Source organism: Ciconia boyciana, unplaced genomic scaffold (genome assembly GCF_034638445.1).
Source record: "Ciconia boyciana unplaced genomic scaffold, ASM3463844v1 HiC_scaffold_39, whole genome shotgun sequence".
NCBI classification, from domain to species: Eukaryota; Metazoa; Chordata; class Aves; order Ciconiiformes; family Ciconiidae; genus Ciconia; species Ciconia boyciana.
Genome location: NW_027328407.1, coordinates 1 through 22714, shown reverse-complemented (window position 1 = coordinate 22714; position 22714 = coordinate 1). Strand labels below are relative to the sequence as shown.

The 22714-nt window shown below is 51.7% G+C and overlaps 2 protein-coding genes across 2 annotated transcripts; one reads left to right on the top strand and one right to left on the bottom strand.

Annotated features, from left to right (window-relative positions):
- Positions 1-646: 646 nt before the first annotated feature.
- LOC140645840 (olfactory receptor 14J1-like) lies at positions 647-1650 on the bottom strand. The gene has a single exon (XM_072849304.1). The coding sequence runs from the start codon at positions 1580-1582 to the stop codon at positions 647-649; it is 936 nt and encodes a 311-aa protein (XP_072705405.1). The 5' UTR covers positions 1583-1650.
- A 10921-nt stretch (positions 1651-12571) lies between these two features.
- LOC140645860 (olfactory receptor 14A16-like) lies at positions 12572-13606 on the top strand. The gene has a single exon (XM_072849323.1). It carries the CDS (start codon positions 12629-12631, stop codon positions 13604-13606), a length of 978 nt encoding a protein of 325 aa, XP_072705424.1. The 5' UTR covers positions 12572-12628.
- The last annotated feature ends 9108 nt before the right edge of the window (positions 13607-22714 follow it).

Genomic DNA, 22714 nt, shown 5'->3' with positions numbered 1-22714 from the left:
TCGGATCTTGCTCGGTCCCCATGGCCTCCCCTTGCATGGCAGAGCCCTTGTTTGCCTGGGGATACTTAAAAATAGCGCTTTGCCTTTGGGTGACTCCACCTTGGATGGTCCCTTCTTTTGGGATGGCCACCCCCAGGCACATCATTTCTATGTAGATGCCCTCTTCTGTCCTGGGGACTCCAGTTTACCCTCCAGAAAGCTGGGCAGCTACCATTAAGCTCTGCTGCATGCAGGAGAGCCCTGGGCAGGCAATTTGGGGCCCATTCACCATCTCCAGTGGCAGGGAGCACATGCAAATGAGAGCTGAGTCCAGCCCTCAGTCCTCTAAATGTCTCCCCGTTCCCTCTCCCCGTGAGCCCACTGAGAACCAAGCTCAGCAACAGGCCATGGTGAGTGCAGTTCCTGGAGCCTAGTCCTGACTTCAGCAGGAACAAGAGCCCAGCCTTCAGGAGGTGCCACGGGGAGATAGCATTTATTACAGAGATGCTCCTCAGGAAGCCAGCTCTGACACCCTAATGAGACATTTACCAAAGGCAGGCACAGCCAGGCCATGCTTCTGGAGATGAGAGATGAATACAAATATCCCTGTATGACCATGATCATCATGGGAAAAGCTGGAATTAACCAGTGAGGAGAGACAGGCAGCTTACTGTTGCTGAAGGTGAAACCATTGAATTTGTTTTCTCAGGGCATCCTTGAGCTCCTGGTTCCTCATGCTGTAGATGAGGGGGTTCACTGCTGGAGGCACCACTGAGTACAGAACTGCCACCACCAGATCCAGGGATGGGGAGGAGATGGAGGGGGGCTTCAGGTAGGCAACCATGCCAGTACTGACAAGCAGGGAGACCACGGCCAGGTGAGGGATGCATGTGGAAAAAGCTTTGTGCCGTCCCTGCTCAGAGGGGATCCTCAGCACAGCCCTGAAGATCTGCACATACGACAGCACAATGAAAACAAAACACCCAAGGGCAAGGACAAAACTGGTGACAATAAGCCCAACTTTCCTGAGGTAGGAACGTGAGCAGGAGAGCTTGAGGATCTGGGGCACTTCACAGAAGAACTGGTCCAGGGCATTGCCTTGGCAGAGGGGTATGGAAAATGTATTGACAGTCTGAAGGACAGAATTGAGAAACCCGCTGCCCCAGGCAGCTGCTGCCATGTGGATACAAGCTCTACTGCCCAGGAGGGTCCCGTAGTGCAGGGGTTTACAGATGGCCACGTAGCGGTCATAGGCCATGACGGTGAGCAGATAAAATTCTGCTGTGATCAAGAAGAGGAAGAAAAAGACCTGTACAGCACATCCTGCATAGGAGATGGCCCTGGTGCCCCACAGGGAATTGGCCATGGATTTGGGAACAGTGGTGGAGATGGAGCCCAGGTCAAGAACAGAGAGGTTGAGGAGGAAGAAGTACATGGGAGTGTGGAGATGGTGGTTGCAGGCTATGACTGTGATGATGAGGCCGTTGCCCAGGAGGGCAGCCAGGTAGATGCCCAGGAAGAGCCAGAAGTGCAAGAGCTGCAGCTCTCGGGTGTCCAGAAACGCCAGGAGGAGGAACTGGGTGATGGTGCTGCTGTTGGACATTTCCTGTCTCTGAGCATGGGGGCTGTTGAAGAAGGGAAAGGCAGTGAGAAGTTAGGACAGACTTTTTCAAGGAAGAAAAAAAGAATCTTTCATTTTTTCATTTTCTTTATTTTCTTGTAGATACTCCTGTCCTACCTGGGCAATCTTCTTTGAAGTTAGAAATCCTCAGCATTTCTGTCGTGAGACCTGATTAGCAAAAGTGTTCACTGTCACTCAGTGCAGGCTGTCAGGAGCTGGTCTGTCTATCAGTCTTGTTCCCAGCTGCCCTGCGCTCAAGTGTGCTTGAGTTGGAGGATGATCGCAGTCGTATGTTCCCCTTTAAAGAAACCACACCCTGCTGAGAGTAGAGGAGTCCGGACCCAAAGCTCAGATCTCCAAACTTTCACAGGTTGCCTGAGGGTGGCCTCAACACTCCCCTTCTAGGCCAAGACACGCAAGGCACCTTTCAGCTGCCCACCTACAGCTGCTCAACAGCATTTAAATAGTCTTAGCACCTCTGGGTCTTCCTTATGGGTATCTCAGGTATCACACAGATGCTGTGAGACAGCTGTGTCTGGTGTCAAGCCCACAGCCAGGCAGGACACTGCAGGGAAATGGTCAAGTGTTCTGCAGAGAGGATCTCCTCTGGGGAGAGCCATTTGTTTCACAAGCCCAGAAGCCACATTTCCTGGAGCCCCACGGGATAGAAGGGGGCTGGGACACCTCAACCCAACACAGACCCCTGCCTAGCAAGGCTTGAAGGGTCAGTGTCACAAACTCCTCCAATCCCATGGAGCCCATGAGCAGGAACAGGAGCAGCACAGGAGGGAAAGTGCGAAATGAAGGAGCAGCACCACAATCCGTCTGCCAAGAGAGGCAAGAAGAGAGACAAAGGCACCTGAGAAAATCATCACCTTAACCAGCCGTGCACACAGCCTCACATACAGCCATGCTGCACGGCAGTCACACTCGGTCCCTGTGCTCTGCAGAGGGAAATGGGCACTTGGCTGGAGAGAGGCACCTCTCCTCTGCTGGAGCTCTGGCTGCAGAGGGGACGGCTGATGCCTGTTGCCCCATGGCCATGAGGGCAGAGACTTTGCTGTGTCAGAGAGGAGGCAAGGGGGCTTGCTCAGCTGAAGGTGACCACACTGGAGGGGGTGACAGGGAGTTTTCCCAATTCTCCTTCCAGTGATGTTACTATTATTAGTTTTCTCTTCTTCCCTGCCCACCCCTCTGCTTCTTGCACCTTTTCCATCTGCTTCCCTGCTCCACATTGTTTTCATCACAGCAAATTCTGTGAGACCCCATCCCACCATCTGTGCACGCAGTTCTGCCCTACAGAACACTCCCCATGGAAGGGCACTGTCTAGGGACATCTCCCTGCTTGCAGGTGGTAAAGAGCAGGTCAGACAAACCGTGATGTTGCCAGCAGAGGTGATGCTGTGCTGCCTGTAGGCTGAGGGGTAGGTGAAGGCAGTTTATGAGGTTCCTAGCAGACCTTCTGATCACGTAATGGTTCAAGAATCCCAGTCACTTCTCAAAAGTGGCAGCTCCTTTTCCCTTTACAGCCCCACAGCATGAAATTGAAGCCTAAGAGAAGCACCTTCCTTTCCAAGTAGCCCCTGCCTGCACCTTCCTCTTGAAACATCCCCTTGGAAATGCCCTGGGGCTGATCTGGAGCTGTGAGCAGCCCTGACCCATGCAGCACCCTCTTGAGAGCAGAAAGACCCTGCCCTGCCATGCTGGGTGTTGCTCCTTCCACCCACAGCTTCTCCCCACAGCACCGTGGGGAGCTCCCTGGGCAGGCTGAGTGCTGACCCTGGCAGGCAGCAGAGTCTCTGTCATGGCACACAGCACCCTGGGGCACAGGGACCCTGATTGGAGACCGGGGTATCCCTGCCTGCACACCCAGCTTGGCACCCCTGCAGCCATCCCTGGGAGGAGGGAGCCATCATGCCCTGTCCCTCTGATGGTGCAGCAGGCAATCCCTGCTCTGGAGCATGTCTTCCTCCTCCTCCACACCGGAAAAGCCAGGAGAGCCATCCTGGCAGGTCCTATCAGCTGTGAACATGTGCCAGGTCTAGGAGACACTTCCAGGAACCCATCTGCATTGCCCTGCAGCCAGAGACTTACCGTGTCAAGGGCTGTGAAGATTTCTCCAACAGTGAGCTCTCACCTCTCCTCCCAACCCAGACTGACTTTAACCCCTCTCTCGCTCTTCTTGTCTGCCTTTAGTGCCTGTAGGCAGTGCCCTCAGCCCTGCTGCCCTTTGCAGAGGAGCTGCTCCTGGGCAGAGCTGTCTCTCTGCAGTGCTGCCCGCTTGCCATGAGCTCCCTCCATCCCAGGAGCCCAGCCCAGCTCAGCAGCAGAGGACCAGCCCAAGGCAGCACTTTCTCTGCCCCCTCTGGGCTCCCTCCAGGTGTCCCTGGGGCTGCAGGGGAACCTGCTGGGAAACAGGCTGAAGTCAGCACTCATGTTCCCTCCCTCACCTGGGGAGAGACTCTTCTTCCCAGCAGTGTCATTTCTGCAATGAGGAAAAGATTTGGGCATGAGAATCACCTTTCCTTGTTCCATCATTAGACAGGATACCCAGGCAGGGACAGGGAGGGGTCTCCTTTACCTGTTCTGAGGGAAGGGATTCAGCAGAGGCAATCGAGGCCTCTAATCCTAGGTGTGTAGTCCTGGCCCTGGAAGGGGACTCAACTCCCTCCCATGCCTGCCACAAACGCACAGGAGGTGGGATTTCCTCACCTCAGTCCAGCTGTGCACAAATTGGGCACCTGTATGTGAGCTCCATCTCTCAGCTCCCATGCTCATCAATGGAGAGGGATGCTAGGAGTGAGATGCAAATGTGGGGTGACACTTGAGGTGCCAGAGGTGGTCGAAGACATGTGCTAGGAACTGTAAACTGAAATGGAGCAGTTTGTAGAGACAGGGCAGCATCTGGGGCATCCTCTTGGAGGCTGTTGAGAATTTTCTTTGGCCATCTCAAATGACAGCTGATGTCCAAGTGAAGGGCAGCTGAACTTTTTATGTTCAGGGCAGCTTCTAGAGTGACCCATCTGAACAGTTGGAGTCATGTGGCATTGGGAGAGCTCAGCCTCTTTCTTGTATTTACCAGATCTCCACTGACTCCACTGGCAGGTGTCTCATGGTCATCCCCACATCACCTAACAGAATTTAGGGCAGCCACTCAATTTAATGTTCAAATCCAGGCCCACAGAGCTATGGGAGATACCAGGGCTTGCAGGAACAGCAGAGGACTTACAGGAAAGCAATTCCCATTCAGAGCGTGTGTGTGACAGACACCCCAGACAGCATCACAGGGAGTGCAATTTGCTGCCTGTGTGCCATTGACTGTTGCCATCAGTCAGGGGCATCGGTCATCAAATGCCATCAGAGAGGCAAGGTCTGTCCCTCCTCTACCCAATAGCTGCAGGCATTGCGTGAACACGAAGCACATCACACTGGGGTCTTTACTCAGTCCCTTGATGATTCAGTCAAGGAACAGACCAATCATTTTCCCAATGTGCCTGGATACATCTTGTCTTCAAAGACAGCATCCTTCAAGCACAGCAATGATCCTTATATAAACTCAGTTGAAACTGGAAAGTGAATGCAACAGGAACCAAGATGAGCTGTTACTACATCAGGAACAGTTAAAGAAGAAAGAGAGAGAATGTGGGATCACTGCTGAATTTAGTCAGAGTAGGTGTAGATAGATTTGAGATACTCTATGTCCTCTTTGCCTCAGTTATTGCCAGCAAGGTCTCCCAGGCCTTTGGGCTTTGAAGCAGTACTCCGGAGGAGAACAACCAGGGGTGGATGGGGATCAAGCCAGGGGTTACTTGAGCCAACTACACCCTTACCAGTCCGTGGGACTGGAGAGGTTGCATCCAAGGGTGCTGGTCAGCACGGTGAGCTCATGTGGATGACTGAGCACAGCCACCCCCAGCAGTGGGCTTTCCCCATCTGTCAGGCTGAGGCATGCACACAAGATGGAAACATCTTCATCATCGCTGATTGGCACAGGAGGGACCTTCCTTCCTGTTGCATTCTCAGGGCTATCCTCTTCATCAGCCTCCACCCACAGATGTCCCCTGCTTTCCATTGCTGGTTTCACACATGGTTTTGAGCATTTGCTAAAGCCACCAGCCATCCCCTTGTTTCTCACTGACATCCCCCAACCCTCTCTCCCACACCTACACATGGCCAAGCACTACTGCTCAGGGTCACTCACTCTTCAGAAGAGGCCTTGAGCATTTTGGATCTTCCAGATGCTTTTTACAATCTTCCTTGCTGCCTCCAGAGCTCACGGTGAGCTTTCCTGGCCACAACAGGGCCTGTTGTACACTACCTTTTATGAAATGGCTGTCTCTTTATGACTGTCTGTGCAGAAAGAGGAGTCACAGAAATGCACCAAATATATCAGAACAGATGCTGAGTGAAGTGCCAGTAAGAACCAGGTGAGCTAGCCCCATGCCTGTGGCTTCCTGGCAAGGAATCTGTCCTGAGAAGGGGATCCAGCCTCTGCCACTCTCTGGAGAGGAAAACCAGCCGTGTCCATGCCACCTGGGGACACAAAGGTGACTTTTGCAAGACCACCCTTCATCTGAACCACTTCAGATATGTACTTGTGGATTGGGTATCACGCTGTATATTGCAAATACTGATTCCATTGGAATTGCTCAGAGGGGCTACCACAGATGCAGATTGCTCTGCTGCACATACGTATATTGAGGCAGATTAATGCTTTTGTTGTTGTGTTTGTTGTTGTAGATACTGACATTCTTAGGGAAATCACAGAAACACTTGAAGGATAATTGGAGGGTTACCACCTTAGCAGCCCTCCAGTGATCTGGTTCCTGTTTGCCATTGTCTCTCTGTCATTGGGCAGGGTGTGGTGTAAAAGGTGCTGAGCAGAGGGGGATAATCACTCCTTCTGGCTGTGCTCCTGCTCACACAGCCCAGGATGCTGTTGGCCGCCTTCACTGCTGGCTCCTCTTTGCCTCATGAAACTCAAGCACCACCAGAGCCATTTCCACAGAGCTGCTGCCCAGCCACGCAGCTCCTGGCCTCTGTCGCTGCAGCCTATAACTCCCCTGCTCAGTCCTTGGGTCTTTTTAGAAGATGTATGCAGGACTGGCTTTTTGCTTTCTCCAGTCCTGATGACCTTCCACAATGTATCAGAGCAGCCCTGCTATGACATGGGCCTGGTCTCTCAACATCCTGGGATTCATCCCATCTGGTCCAATGGACTATGAAGGGTTGAGCTTACCTAAGTAACCCCTGACTTGACCTCCATCCACTGCTGCATTTGCCTGGGGCACATGGAACTGGGAGACCTTACTTGTGAATACAAAATCAATTGCACCTCACACCTATCTACACCAAAATTTAGGAAATTCAGCCACACATTATCTTCATTTTGTCTTTTTGTCAGACCACAGCTGTAGTGAGCTCTGCTGCCCTTCTCTGCTGCTCACGTGGGCTCCCCCACTAAATTTGCAAGACCAGGCCAAAGCCTGCTCCTCTGAGGTCTGGCATCTGCACTTTTCTATTCTCCTTCGCCTTGCGAGGTGAGACCCCACTATTCCATGGTCATGATGTAACCAGATGTAACCAAAATTATTAGTTCGTTCTTTTGTAACTAAGCAACATAGAGATAGGAGCAGGTTAGACAATGCTTTAATATTGTGTTTGTACACCTATGGCTATGGATATGCTACTATGCCAAAGACAATTGGACAAGGAGTAGTACGGACATGCTGCTATGTTCCCAGTACAGCCCCAGCCCATCTTGACAAAGAGTCGAGGGTGGTTAGAATAATTGGTTTGTGTTAAGGGTGCCAAATCATTGTTAGGGACCATGCACCATGAAGAAGGGGAGCAAGTTACATAAGCAAGGTGGGATTGCGCATGTCCAGAAGAAGGGGTCAACTAAAGGACACACCTGTATGACAACCAAGGACCACCAGAGACCCCCACGGAAGCCCCTCGGAGCTCAAGGACGCATGCGTAATGACCACGCAAATATGATAATTAGTTCCAGGAAATAGAATGAATATGCATTATCATTCTGGGAAATGTGATGCATATGTATGTAACTGGACAATATATACGTTTCGGCTGATATAACCTGCGGTATGCACGCTAGGTGGAACGATCCCCCGTGCATCCGGCGCCATAATAAAGAATGCCTGCTTCTTAATACTACATTGGTGTTAAGGAGTTTGATTCCCAATTTCGGTGACAATGACAGCCAAGGCTGACACTGGTTTTCACATCCATGTACAGTTCTTCCTTCTTTGGGAGGAACAGATGCAGATGAGCATCACCATTGCTGACCAATCTGGCAGCTGTGCTATAAAGACCTGTGTCCCAAGCTGTGTCTTGACCAAGCCCCTCCAGAAAGCTCCAGGACTGTTTGCCTGCTGTTGTGGTCCCCTCCCAGTGAATGCCAGGGTAATTAAAGTCCACAGGGGGACTTCAATGGGTTCTTTGTCTCCCACCAAAATGTCACCCTTAACAGCCTCTCCTCTGACCCTCACCCACAAGGGCTCACCCAACATGTTCATCCCATAGAGGAGCTCCACACACCTAAGCAGCTCCTTCACACTGAGGACACTTCCCTCCTGACCTTTCTGGCCTCCTGATTATCCTGTACCCACCCATCACAGTAGCCCAGCCATGTGAGCTGTCCCAACAGGCCTCAGCTGTTCTTCCCTCAAAGTGGAATGAAGAGATTGCACACACAGCCCCAGCTCCTCCTCTCTGTGCCCCAGGCTGAAGGCATCAGTGCATGTCTGGGCTGCAGCACCTCAGCTGGGGCACATTTGGGCTGAGAGCAGACTTGCAGCAGGGAATCCTGCTACCAAGCCCCCAAGACCTCAGCTGTGCAAAGGCTTTGCTTCAGAGCAGAGACATGCTGGAGTGGATGCCAGAGGGCAGTGTGAAGAAGAAATGAGGTACCCACAAAGGGAGCAAAGCCTGCTCTCCTCAAGGCCAGAGAGAAACAGAGCTCGGCATTGCAGCCTAAGCAGGAGAGGGTTTTGCTGTCTGATGTGTGTCTGCAGCCCTGAGGGCCTGTGGTGGAGGTGAAGCTGATCTCAGGAAGGAAGAGATGATGTTGAAAATGTCCTTGGCATTGGACATCCTGTGATTCAGGCACACTGTGAAAATCACTGGCCTGATCCATGATTGTGACATGGAGAGGATGGTTAAACGATGGGGGAGAGAAGAACCAGGAGAGTTTGAGAGGGAATGCACATGAGTGGAGACCCTGGTGTGATGTGCTTTGTATTCATGCACTGCCCTGCATCCACTGGAAAGAGAAGGGAACAACCTTGCATGACTGCAGTGGTGTGATTCAGTCACTGGTCCAAAGGCACCAAATCTGTCTGAGAAGCCCTGGGTGATGCCTGTCACACAGCTAGTTTGAGTGGGGACGGGGTTCCTGTATAGGATCTTTGCTGTCCATGTCAGCTGTATGTAGTTGTGCTGCAGAGCCCTGGCATCTCACATGATCAGGGTGAGCCCTGGCATCTCACCCCTGGCATCTCTACAGGCCTGTATCTGGATATTACATTAAGATTCAGCTGCCCTGAATTAGGTTAGACAATTGGAGCACAAGAGATGCACTTGACAAAACTGTCATTATACTCGAAGGATGTGTAGAAAATACAGTTGATGGTGACGAGAAACAGAAACAGAGCCCTCCCTATGCCGCATGACTCCATTTGATCAGCTGAATACCTCTATAGGCAGCCCTGTACATAAGGAATAGAGTGGTCCTCAATTTGGGCATCTGCTATCATTCCAGCTGGCCAATGTAATTTCCCATCAGCCTCCAAGAAGATGCCCCCAGATGCTGCCCTGTCTCTATGAACTGCTTCATTAGAGCTTGCAGTCACCTGCACATATCTTGGACTGCCTCCTGAACCCCAAATGTCACCAGGTGTTGGTGTCTGAACAGCTCACTCCTGGTCTCCATCTCCATTCTTACCATGGGAGCTGAGACAAGGAGCTCACATGCAGGTGCCCAATCTGTGCACACCTGAAGTGACACAAGAGGAATCCCAACTCCTGTGGGTTTGTGGTCTGCATGGGAGTGAGCTGAGTCCCCTTCTTCCCCAGGACTACAGACCCAGGATGAGATGCCTCTGTGGACTCTGCTGAATCCCTTCCCTCAGCAGGGGTAGAGGAGATCCCTCCCTGTCACTGTCTGCGTGTCCTGTCTAATAATGGGACAAGGAAAAGTGATTATAGGAGCTAAATCTGACTCTGGAAAGTAAAGTGACACTGCTGGAAAGAAGTGTCTCTCCCCAGGTGAGGGAGGGAACATGAGTGCTGACTTCAGCCTGTTTCCCAGCAGGTTCCCCTGCAGCCCCAGGGACACCTGGAGGGAGCCCAGAGGGGGCAGAGAAAGTGCTGCCTTGGGCTGGTCCTCTGCTGCTGAGCTGGGCTGGGCTCCTGGGATGGAGGGAGCTCATGGCAAGCGGGCAGTGCTGCAGAGAGACAGCTCTGCCCAGGAGCAGCTCCTCTGCAAAGGGCAGCAGGGCTGAGGGCACTGCCTGCAGGTGCAGAGGGGAGGTGAGAGAAATAAGAGAGAGGTTAAAGGCAGATGGGAGTGGGAGGACAGAGGAGAGCTCAAATGGAGAATAACCTTCACAGCCCTCTACATGGTAAGTCTCTGGCTGTAGGGCATTGCAGCTGTGGTTCTGGGAGGGATCTCCTAAAGCTGGCACATCCCACAGATTATGGGATCCGTAAATTCAACTCTCAGAATTTCTCTAGTGTAGAGGAGGAGGACAGGTTCCAGAGCTGGGAGTCCTTACTGAACCATCAGAGGGACAGGGCATGATGGTGGCCTCCTCCAAACGATGGCTGCAGGGGCGTGAAGCCGAGTGTGCAGCCAGGGGTGCCCAGGTCTGTCCTTCAGAGGAGGGTCCCTGTGCCCCAGGGTGCTGTGTGCTGGGCAGGGACTCTGCTGCCTGCCAGGGTCAGCACCCAGCCTGCCTGGGGAGATCCCCAATGAGCTGTGGGGAGAAGCTGTGGGTGGAAAGAGTGACCCCCAGCAAGGCAGGGTCCTTCTGCTGTTGAGACGGTGCTGTGTGGGTCAGGGCTGCTCAGAGCTTCAGGTCACCTTCAGAATATTTCCCATAGGAGTTCTCAAGGAGAAAGTCAAGACAAGGATTACTATAAAGATAAGGAACTTTCCTCAGTCTGTTTTAAATTTCCTACTGTTGGGGAATGGGAGGCGATAAATGATAAAGGATTTCTGAATTTTGACAAGTCACTGAGACTCCTGAGCTGTAACTTTGAGTGATCAGCAGGTCAGCCAGAAAGCTCCTAGAGTGCCTTCAGCCACTCCTCTGCCTATGGACAGCAACAGCATCACCTTTGCTGGCCCCATCAGGGTGTTTCTTACCTGCCCTTTTCCACCTGCAAACAGGACCATGCATGCAGCCAGTGCCCTGCAAACAGGCAGGTTTCTGTAGGGCCAGGGTGAGTGCACAGAGGTTGGGATGGCATCTGTGAGTGCTGACAGGGAAAGACAAGGGACAGGGAAACACCTCCCAGGAGGAAAATCTCCAGGCAGCAGAGATATGATCAGGGAATGAGAGGAAACGAAAACCAGAAATGTTGTGGGAGGGAGAATTCAGAAATCTCCCTATGATCCCCTCCAATGCAGACCCCTTCCCCTGAGCAAGCCCCCTTGCCTCCTGTCCCACCCAGCAAAGCCTCTGCCCTCAGGGCTGTGGGGTCCAAGGCGTGAAACACCTCCTCTGCTGCCAGAGCTCCAGCAGAGAGGTGCTGCAGGTCTCCAGCCACGTGTCCATGTCCCTCTGAAGAGCACAGGGCTGAGAGCAGCTGCCCAGCAATGTTGGTGTCTGGGAGGTGCTGTGCACAGCTGGGTGAGGGTAACGCTGTCCTGAGTGCCCGGCTGCCTCTCCCTTTGCCTCTCTAAGCTCACTGTATTTTTCTTTGTTTCTCCACTTGTCTGTGTTATTTTTATCTTGTTCTTGCTGTCAGGCTGCCTGGGGAGGTGGAGTTTCAGCTGCAGAGTCACACACTGATCTGGTGTGTCCTTTCATGCAGGTGTGTCCGTGGGAACAAGTGTCCCAGCTTTCCTCTAAGCTGTGGGGCTGTGGGCAATGCAGTCAGAGCATCTAGGGAATGAGCTGAATCTCCCTTACTCAAATGCCATCATTAGGACACTTGGCTATCTCCTTGAGTTTTCCTTCCAAGCTGTGAGCTTCCCTCCAGAGGGCAAACCTTCCCTATAGCATCTTGGTGTTATCTGAAAGCCCCACGTAGAAGCACAGACATGCTACGACAGAGATAATGCTGTTGGGTTGGTGAAATGAGCCATGTGTGTCCTTGGCTAGAAGTGGGGTGCTGAGACCTTGAGAAAGGGTGAGACATTTAGTGGTCTGTGGTGGATCCGTCTGCTCTCAGCACTGCCTGCTGGTTTTCAAGGGTAACATGGGTGTGTGATCAACCTTAGTCTGAGAAAGGTGCAAGCCGAGAGAAACTGGGAACTATACAGAGAGACCAGGAGACCAGCTCCCCTCACTCTGTACTAAGCCACAGACAACCCTCCAGACTTACAGCACCCACTCCGTTCTCCCTGAGGCAGCAGACATGCTGAGGGTTTCTGACATCCAAGAATACTCGCCAGGGGAGGTGGGGGGGCAGCTGTAAATACCCAAGAACTCTTAAATTGCCTTTACCATTCCCGTTCCTTAGCACTGGGAGTGCAGATGCTGACAGGACATTCTGTGTTAGCAGTGGTTTCACAGGAGAAAGCTGAACACCAGACTGGTCCCTGCCCCTACCCACTTCTGCAGAGTGGGGCTGACTTATCAAAAGCCCTTGGGCAGATTCCCCAACTCTTCATAACTCAAAAGGCCAGCACCATCCAGGGCTAGAGGCACAGAGCTGAAGGAAGGTCTCCAAGAAAAAGAAAAGGGTGTCTGTGTGTAACAAGGGGAGGGTCTATGGGAAATGGCTTTGATTTTGGTTTGAGAAGTCTCCCCTAACTTGTCACTGTCTTTGTCTCATATGACAATGCCCCATGCCCAGAGGCAGCAGATGTCCAACAGCAGCTCCATCACCCAGTTCCTCCTCTTGGCATTTGCAGACACGCGGGAGCTGCAGCTCTTGCACTTCTGGCTCTTCCTGGGCATCTACCTGGCTGCCCTCCTCGGCAACGGCCTCATCATCACTGCTGTAGCCAGCAACCACCGACTCCACACCCCCATGTACTTCTTCGTCCTGAACCTCTCTCTCCTCGACCTGGGCTCCGTCTCCACCACTGTCCCTAAAGCCATGGCCAATTCCCTGTGGGACACCAGGGCCATCTCCTACGCAGGATGTGCTGCCCAGGTCTTTCTGTTTGTCTTTTTCATTTCAGCAGAGTATTGTCTTCTCACCATCATGGCCTATGACCGCTACGTTGCCATCTGCAAACCCCTGCACTATGGGACCCTTCTGGGCAGCAGAGCCTGTGTCAACATGGCAGCAGCTGCCTGGAGCAGTGGTTTCCTCTATGCTGTGCTGCACATGGCCAATACATTTTCCATACCCTTCTGCCAAGGCAATGCTGTGGACCAGTTCTTCTGTGAAATCCCTCAGATCCTCAAGCTCTCCTGCTCAGACTCCTACCTCAGCGAGGCTGGGCTGCTTCTGGTTAGTGCCTGTTTAGCATTTGGGTGTTTTGTTTTCATTGTGCTGTCCTATGTGCAGATCTTCAGGGCTGTGCTGAGGATCCCCTCTGAGCAGGGACAGCACAAAGCCTTTTCCACGTGCCTCCCTCACTTGGCTGTAGTCTTGTTGTTTTTGATCACTGCCATGTTTGCCTACCTGAAGCCTCCATCCATCTCCTCTCCATCCCTGGACCTGATGATGGCAGTTCTGTACTCGGTGGTTCCTCCAGCAGTGAACCCCCTCATCTACAGCATGAGGAACCAGGAGCTCAAGGATGCAGTGTGGATACTGATAATGGAGTTTTTTCTGAAGCTAGAACCTTCTTCTACATAGCAGTTATAATGTAACTCGTTACAGGCCCAGCCTGTCTTCTGTGTTTTTTGTTGTTTGTGGTGGTTTTTTACTTCTTAGAATTTTGTCACCCCCTTTCTAATTCACTGTCGGCATTTCTTTTCCGACAAAATGGCTGTGTAAATGAGGAGCTGTGCTTTCTCTATGTTTAAACTAAATAAAGGGCCCTTCAGTCACTTTTTTTTTTTTTTTTCCCCTGAGGTCCTTCCTCCAAGGCCATTTTGGAGCTGCAGGGACAGTACGTGTGTGCAGAGTTGGAGGGGACAAGAGTCCCGGCATGGCAGCACTGCCAGGCGCACCAGCGCTTGCTCTTCCAGGGCTCTTCTCTTTCCACTTCCACACTCTCTTTCTGATCCCTTGTGTTGGTGTAAGGCCTGAGCGCTCTGGCAGCTTGGTCACAGTCGTGTTGCGTGGTAGTCCTGTGACCGCAGGCAGGGACAGGCAATGGGCACTTCTGGGACAGAGCTCGCCTCCATAACAGCATTTCCATAAAGAAAGGTGATCTCCTGAGGGCAGTGCCTGAAGCCTTAGGTCTTCTTTCAAAGTTGCTGTCAAGAACAAGCTCAAGAAAGTGCCCTGTTGAGGAAAACACCAGTGAACAGCTAAAGTGTGTGAGTGTGCAGGGTGGGGGCACACAGCAGTGTCCCTTGCACAACCAGGCCTCCAGGGACAGACTTGAAGGACCAGCAGAACAGGGGCTGGTCTGTGACCTTGTTTGCTGGACACCCTGGGCAAGGTACCCCAGGACAATCTTCACAGACCAGCCCCTTGCAACCACCATTCCCACCACTGGCCTCTCACCCCAACTTGGAGAGGTTGTTTGTCCTTCCACGGAGGGACACTGACTGACTAGGTCAGAAGTCCATGTTTGCATTGTTCAGAGGAGACTTAAGCATGCACATCGTGTGCGTGTGGGGAGATGAACCCGAGTGAGCACAAATGCCATCAGCGATTCCTAGAGGTGCCATGAAGGCCAGTGGGACAGACAGTGCCTCGAGGCCACTTCACTTGAGAGTAACGTCCCCTGGAAACCAACCACCTGAATGCAGCACTGGGATGTGCTTCTGTGAACTGAGGTCCCTGTGTCCACTCCTCACACCATGGGGCATCTCAGGCAGGTGCAGAGCAGGGCGATACACCGCAGGGCTGAGGTGCCTCCCAGTCTCTGGGAGTGGCAAGAGGAGGCCAGAGAGTCACCATGCCTGCTGCAGTGCCCTGCCTCTGCCTGTGCAAGGGAAGGACTCGTGCCTCTGAACACCCCTGTGTGCGTGAGGTTTGCATGAGACCAGCTGAGGTGTGGACACCTCACAGGGCCCTGCCACTTCTGTGTATGACTCCAGGAACAAACCCCACTGTCCCAGTGAGATTCATCTCACCCGCCTTGGAACGGCTCATTGCAAATGCTCCACTCTGCTCACGTCACCCTTTCTGGATTGTGCCCCGAAATGTGTCAGAGCAATCAGAGAGGTTCTGGGGTCCTTGGAAAAGGCAGACATCAAACATTTCTTCAAGAAGGGCAAGAAGGAGGATTGGGAGAATTACAGGCTGGTCACCCTCTCCTCAGTCCCTGGGAAAGTGATGGGCAAATACTCCTGCAGCCATTTCCATGTACTCGTAGGACAAGAAAGGGACTGCGGAAGCTGTATGGGTTGGGGAACGAAGGGGATGTTTTGTACCTGGACCTTAGCAAGGGTTTTGTCGTGGTCTCCCATAGCCTCTTTACAGCCAGATTGGTGATATCTGGGCTGAAGGAATGGATGATGTAGTGGGTGGGAAGTTGGCTGGTAGATCAAGCCCAAATGTCGTCACTGGTAGAGTCCTCCTGACAGACACTTACCAGTGGCATGCCTCAGTGCAAGCACTTGGGCCAACGCTGTTGAATGTCTCTATTAAGTGCCTGTACAATGTGACGGAGTGCCTTTCCAGCTCCTTTGTGGATGATGACAAACTGGGCAGAGCCCTTGAGCGACCTCATCTGATTAACGCTGCCTTGAGCAGGACAGCCGGACAGGATGATGTTCAGGGGTCTCTTCCAACCTGAGTTATTCTATGATTCAATGAATCCTTTCCTTGGAGATCTTTCTGAAGACAAAATAGACAGAGGAAGAAGGAAAAACAGCAAGGTAGAAGTAGAGATATAACATGCACCAATATAAATATAGCAGTTCTTCTGATGAACGTTTCTTCACTCAAAGCGTTGGTAGGAAATCTATTAGATAAATGTGATGAAACAAGCTTACTTTTATCTGCTCACGTACTGGGCCACAAGGAGGGTGATGGTTGGGTACAGTATCAAGTGGTCAGTTGTGTCTCAGGAACTCATAATCCAGTAGGAAGCCAATGGCTGTGAAGGGGGCTGTGAGGTCACTTCTGCCTCTGGAGGTGATAGGCCAACAGCAGGAATGTGCCTGGGAAAGGGACTGTGAGGTCACTTCTTGCTGAAACAGCTGATAGCTCAGCCCTTGACTCATGGTGGGGGTATGTGCTTTTAAGCTCACATCTGCCAGGGTCTCTGACAGGCCAGCAGAAGGCACCTGGTTGGCACATTGACTGGGACATCCCCTCTGCCGAAGGACCTAGGCTCGCTCCAGGAAGGGGGCTTACATTTTGGTTGTCCTGTCTCTTCTGCCTGAGTACATGATGGGACAGCAGCAGGCACGCAGCTTGGTCGTGTCTATCCAAGAAGCTGAAAGGCTGGCAGCCTTGGGAGATGATGGTGAGGTTACTTGTGTGTGGTCAGGTGAAAAGCCAGCAGAAGGCCAATGGGTTGGGATGCCTGCTGGAAGGGTTGTTTCCCAGATGGTGGAGCTCTCTTTGGAGGTAGGAAACAGCAGGAGAGAGAAACCCTGCTGCAGAGTGCAGCTTGGAAGGTGGATATAGGGCATGAGGAAGAAGGAATGTCACTCAAAGCGTAGTGCTGTGGTACATGAAGTCCTCCAGAAGGAGTATGAGATCAGTCCATGTCTTTGTGTTTCAAGGAACAGAGTGTGAGGGTGGACAGATTTCAGTGAATGTATGGAAATGTCGGGGTGAGAGCAAAGTGAGGAAGCGAGACGGGTGTCTCCAGCCTGCAGGGCAAAAGAAGCAGGTGTGGGACAGCATAGGACAACCTGTGGTGGAGATGGCAAAGAGCGCTGGCAAGGCTGGAAGTCATCAAGAGAACCCAAGGCTTTGTCCTCTTTGGTTGGCAATTGTCTGTGCCACGAAGGCCTATGAGGAACCATGTTGTCCTAAGGCACTGTGGCCTCACTGCCTCCTTGCACACCCCCAGTAGGGCTGGGAACTCTCATAGCGTTGTCCTTCCCTCAGCACCACACACCCCACATCCCACTGCCCCAGGAGAGCCCTGCGCACTGTGTGAAGGACAGGATCTGCCTTCCCCGGGGCTGGGGGTCAGAGCTTGGCCTTTCTGCTCCATAGAACAAAGCCAGGGTTTTCTCAGCATCTCAGCTGCCTGCACAGTGCCTTTGCCTACCTGTAATCATGGCCTCCAATTGTCTCTCTAACGAGTCCCTTGGGAGGCTTTGTCAGTAATGGCCCTCAGTGGGGCTCATTAATGCTTCAAGGTACTTTGGGTTTGGCTTTTGATGTTGACTCTTTGAGAGGTTTGTGCAATCTCCTCTCAGTACCTGAGGTTCAAGGACTCAGCACCAAATGCCCCATGGGGCTCATTAAAATAAAGCAAGCCCTAACAAGCCATGTCTCTTCCTGTAATTTTCTTCAAGTCTTCAGGAGTTGTACAGATAAGTTGAGCTGTTTCCTAATGTACTTATAGAGAAAGATTTCAAAGAACATCTAATAAAAATGAAGTTTTAGTTTTAAGGCTGTATTTGATTACTTTTCAGTTTAGAGAAGAGGTGATGGCAGCATTCTGCAATAGATCTTGATCCAGGGTCTCTCCTAAGGAGGTCTGGACTGGCAGGGGAAGCTGTCCTTTGAGGTCTGACACAGTATGGACACCCTCCCACCTCACCTCCCCAAGCCCACCATTTCTCTCATTGCCCACCTGCGTCTTTTCCTTACATCAGACTTCTCCTCTGCAGTGTGCAGCTGGATGTTACATCTCCTTTGTGCCAACTCCCACCTGCTTTTCTTAGAGAACTGGCTGCACACAGGCACAGATTGTTTTTCCTATTGGCAAGCAAAGAAAATAATGCATGAAAAAATTTCATCCACAATAAAACACACCCTGCAACCATATGCTTACTACAAGCTGCCACTAATGAGGTTGCCTTTCCACAAGGGATAATCTTCTGAGAAATGTTTTAGGAAGGTAGATAGATAGAACAAGGTAGATATTTGGACAGTTAAGGAGTTGGCGAGAGAGACAAATAATCTACTTAATGGCAGGGTAAGCTTTTAACTCCCTGCTGTCAAAGCAGCAGCTGGATGGGTGACAGGAATGTGAATGAACAAAGAGTAAGGGGAGGAGAAAACTGGAGCGTAATGGAGAGTGCCTTTGTCTAGACAGTCTGCTGGAAAGATGACTGTAGAAATGGTCACTGTATCAGGACAGGTGCAAATATATGAAAGACTAGAGAAATTAAATACACCGTAGAACAGGCAGAACAGCGGTAATGAAGTTACACTGGAAGATCAATATGTCCTTTGAATATCCCTTTTGAAATGTCATGGGATTGGTAGAGGTCTCTTGTGAGTGAGGACAAGCAAGTGTTGCACCCATCTTTGAAAGAGGCCAAAAGTGCAACTGCAGGCACCTCAGGCTGTACAAGGTCACGTTGGTGAGGCGTGTGCCATCAATGAGAGTCTTCTTGGGTGAAATTTCTGGGCACCCAGATGAGATGAATGTGTCCAAGAACCATCAGCATGGACTTACCAAATGTTAATCATGCCTCACCACCCTGATTGCCTTCATGATGAAGGAACTGCATTTGTGCGTGAGGGGAGAAGTGTGGCCATCGTTCACCTCAGCTTAGGCCAGACTTTTGGCATGGTCTCCCTCAATATTCCTGTACCCAAGTTTGGCCATTACAGTCTGGATGGGCAGACAAACAGATGGGTGCAAGACCAGTTGGATGATGAGGCTGAGAGAGCAGCGGTGAAGGGGTCACACCCTACCTGGAGGCCAATGGGACGTACTGGGGCATTATGGGGCAGCACAGAGGACTTTCCTGGGCCCTTTGCAGTTTAGCATCTCTGTCCATGACCCGGAGGAGGCAACACTCACCACATTTCCCAATGACACTAAATGGGGAGGAACATTCCTGTGCCTTAGGGAAGCCATTCAGGGGAGACATGACAGGCGGGAGGACTGTCCTGTCAGGAACTTCAGGGAATGGATGAAGGACAAAGGCCGGGTGTACTGGTTTTGGCTGGGATAGAGTTAAATTTCTTCATAGTAGCTTGTATGGGGCTATGTTTTGGATTAGTGCTGAAAACAGTGTTGATAACAAACAGATGGTTTAGTTACTGCTGAGCCGTGCATAAGCAGCGTCCAGGCCTTTTCTGCTTATCACACCGCCCACCAGTGAGTAGGTTGGAGGTGCACAAAAAGCTGGGAGGGGACATAGCTGGGACAGCTGACCCCAAGTGACCAAAGGAATATTCCAGACCATATGACATCATGCTCAGCAATAAAACTGGTAGGGGAGTTTGGCAGGGTGGCTGCTGCTTGGGGACTGGCTGGACATCAGTCGGTTGGTGGTGAGCAATTGTTTTCATTTGCATCACTTGTTTTTCTTGGGTTTTCTTTTCCTCTCTCTTTGTTGTTTTTTTTTCCCCTCTTTTCCTTACATTTCTTTTTTATCATTACTATTTCTTTTCAATTATTAAACTGTGTTTATCTCAACCCACAACTTACTTTCTCACTTTTACCCTTCCAATTCTCCCCCCATCGTACCAGAGGCGGGGAGTGAGTGAGCGGCTGTGTGGTGCTTAGTTGCCAGCGGGGGTTAAACCACGACACCAGGTCCTGCGCCTGGGATAGACTGACACCCTGCAGTTGTAGGGCTGGGGACTGCCTGGCTGGGGAGCAGCTCTGCGGAAAAGGCCCTGGTGGTGCTGGGACAGCAAGCAAAACACGATCCAGCAGTGTGACCTGGTAGTAAAGAAGGCCAGCAGTGCCCTGGGGTGTATCAAGAGAGACCTCACCAAAAGAGTGAGGGAAGTGATTGCCTCCCCTTCCTCATCACTTGTTAGGCAGCTATACCCTACTGTGTCCATTTTGGGGGCCTCCAGTTCAAGCGTACTGGTTCTGACTGGGAGGGAGTTAACTTTCTTCCTAGCAGCCCGTAGGGTGCTGTGCTTTGTGTCTGTGCCTGAAACACTGTTGGTACCACAGCAGTGTTTTGGCTATTGCTGAACAGTGTTTGCGCAGGGCCAAGGGCTTCTCTTGTTTCTCACTCTGCTCCCTCCCAGTGAGTAGGCTGGGTAGGGAGGGGACAACACAGCCAGGACACCTGATCCCAGCTGACCAAGGGGATGTTCCAGACCACAGGACGTTGTGCTCAGCAATGCAAGCTGGGGGAAGAAGGAGGGGAGGGGGTTGTTGTTCAAGGTGTCTGTTGCTGGGAGAATGGCTGGGCATCAATCTGCTTGTGAGACTTGGTGAGCAATCGCCTTTGCGTTGCTTGTTGGGTTTTTGCCCCCCTTTTATCTCTTTCCTTTACCTATTGAACTGTCTTTATCTTGACCCACAACTTCTCACATTTTGTTTCTTCCTTATTCCATGGGAGAAAGGGAGGAAAGAGTGAGCGGCTGGACCAAACCTCGAGCAACATGGTCTGACTCCATAGCTGACCCTGCTGTGAGCAGGAGGTCAGAGCAGAGACATCCTGAAGTCCCATTCAGGAGACTGGAAACCTGAATGATACTGTGGTTCCTTCCCCTCTGCGTCTTCTCTTGATGACAGTAGGCAAAGCTCTCAGGTTCCCCGGGACCATGGAAGCAAGTCAGATGTTCGTATGGTCAAACCAGCAGCAGTTTGCTTGTCTTGCTGCAGGCAGTGTTGCTCAGATGCAGGCCTGCTTGGCAGGTATCCCCAAAGAGCCCTGATCATTGCCTTTGCTTCACCATTCATTCCCTTTTTACTCTTTTCCCACCTCTCAAGTCGTACTCTTCAGCCAGCCTTGTCCCCTCCCATGCAAAACGCCAACCCCTTTTCAGCATTTCCCCACGGGCACTGTGTTTGCTCACGTTGTGTCCTCCTTTTGTCTTTCTGTGATGATTATCACAGTGCTTTCAACCTTGCATAGCAGCTCCATTACACTAGGACACTTTTCTTATCCCTAGTGTCCTGCAGCTACTTAAGTTCTGATGTTGTTAAATGCACCATGACTCGGGATGAACATCAGCACACATAATTTACAAGCTGGACCGTTGGAGGTTCAATCCAGAGGGATCTTGACATACCGGGGCGTTTGGCCAACAGAAACCTGAAGGTTTAGAAGGAAAGGCTGCAGGACAACTCCATGCAGCAGCATGGGCTGGCACCTGACCGGCTAAGGAGTGACCTGAGGAGAAGGGCCTGGGCACCATGACGTTCTAACAAGACTTTACTCACTCCTCACCCTGACTGTCTGACCTGTAACTCTGTCCTGGGTCTGGCTGGGACGCAGTTAAGTTTCTTCATAGCAGCTCGTATGGTGTTGGGCTTTGGCTTTGTTCCTGAGACAGCACTGATACCACCACAGCACCGGTGTTTTGGCTACTTCTGAGCAGTGCTTACAGCACATGAAGGCTTTCTCTTTTTCCCCCTGCCCCCACAGCAAGTAGGCTGGGGGTGGGAAAGAAGCTGGGAGGGGACACAGCTGGGTCAGCTGACCCAAACTGACCAAAGGGGTATTCCATGTCATGTGATGTCATGCTCAACAATGAAAGCTGGGGGAAGGAAGGAGGAAGGGAGAACATCCATGGTCATGGGGTTTGTCTGCCCAAGTCACTGTTACGTGTGATGAAGCCCTGCTTTCCTGGAAATGGTGAGACATCTGCCTGCTGATGGGAAGCAGTGAATGAATTCCTTCTTTTGCTTTGCTTGCACACACAGCTTTTGCTTTACCTTCTGAACTGTCTTTATCTCAACCCATGAGTTTTCCTGCTGTTACACTGCTGATTCTCTCCCCCATCCCACTGGGGCTGTAGAAGGGGAGTGAGCAAGCAACTCCATGGGTGCTTATTTGCTGGCCGGGCGCAAACCACAGCTAACTTCTAGGACAATGTCATCCTTTCTGGCCTTTCCTTTGACACACACACAGGTTCCCACCTAACCTGCTGCATGTCCCATGGAGGAGCTCCACATATCTGAGCTGCCCATTCAGGGCAGTCCCTGAATTCAGTCCCTGCAGGCAGAAACTGCCATTTGCCCTTGCTGCATTTCCTGAGGTCCCTGCCAATACGTGCTCTTCTGATTCTTGACCCCTTTCCCTGAGCACAGAGGCCTGGAGACCTTTTCAGTAAAGACTCAGGCACAGAAAGCACTGAGTGCCTCAGCCCCACCTGTGTCTGCTGTGATTAAATCACCCTCCTCAGTCAGCAGCAGCCCTGCATTTCCCTTTGTTCAGCCTTGCTTTCTAACACAGAAATCAAATTCTTCTTTTTGCTCTTGACTTTCCTTGCAACCACCAACCCCACGTGAACTTTGCTTTTTCCTCAAACATGCCTCCCACAACAAAGTCAATATATAGAAATTCCTTCTTGGTAGCCTTCCTTGCTGTCACCTCCTTGGCAGCTGTTTCATGGCCCCTGTCAGAATCCTGTCCCTGTGCTGGCCCAACCCTGTTGCCCACACATTGTCCCATGGGCCATTGTGCAGGCACAGACATTGTAAAACGTACAGTCAGGCATGGGGAAAGTTCTGCCCGTTTCCATCCCAATGATCACAGTTCCCCCATGATCCTCCTACTTTTCACCCTGCCCAGCACCTTAACCCTGCCCTGCGCAGCCTTGTCCCATGTGGGGCTTCGCAGAAAACCCTGCTCTAGAGTCTGCCAGGGTCTGGGCCAGGAGAGAGGCTTCTGGCAGTGCTGGCCACTCCTCTCAAACTAGCCCTTAGCCCAGCAGGAAGATGGAGGTGACCTCACAGCAAAACTCACCCATAAACCTGGGGTGACCAGCAAGTGATGGAAATGGCCA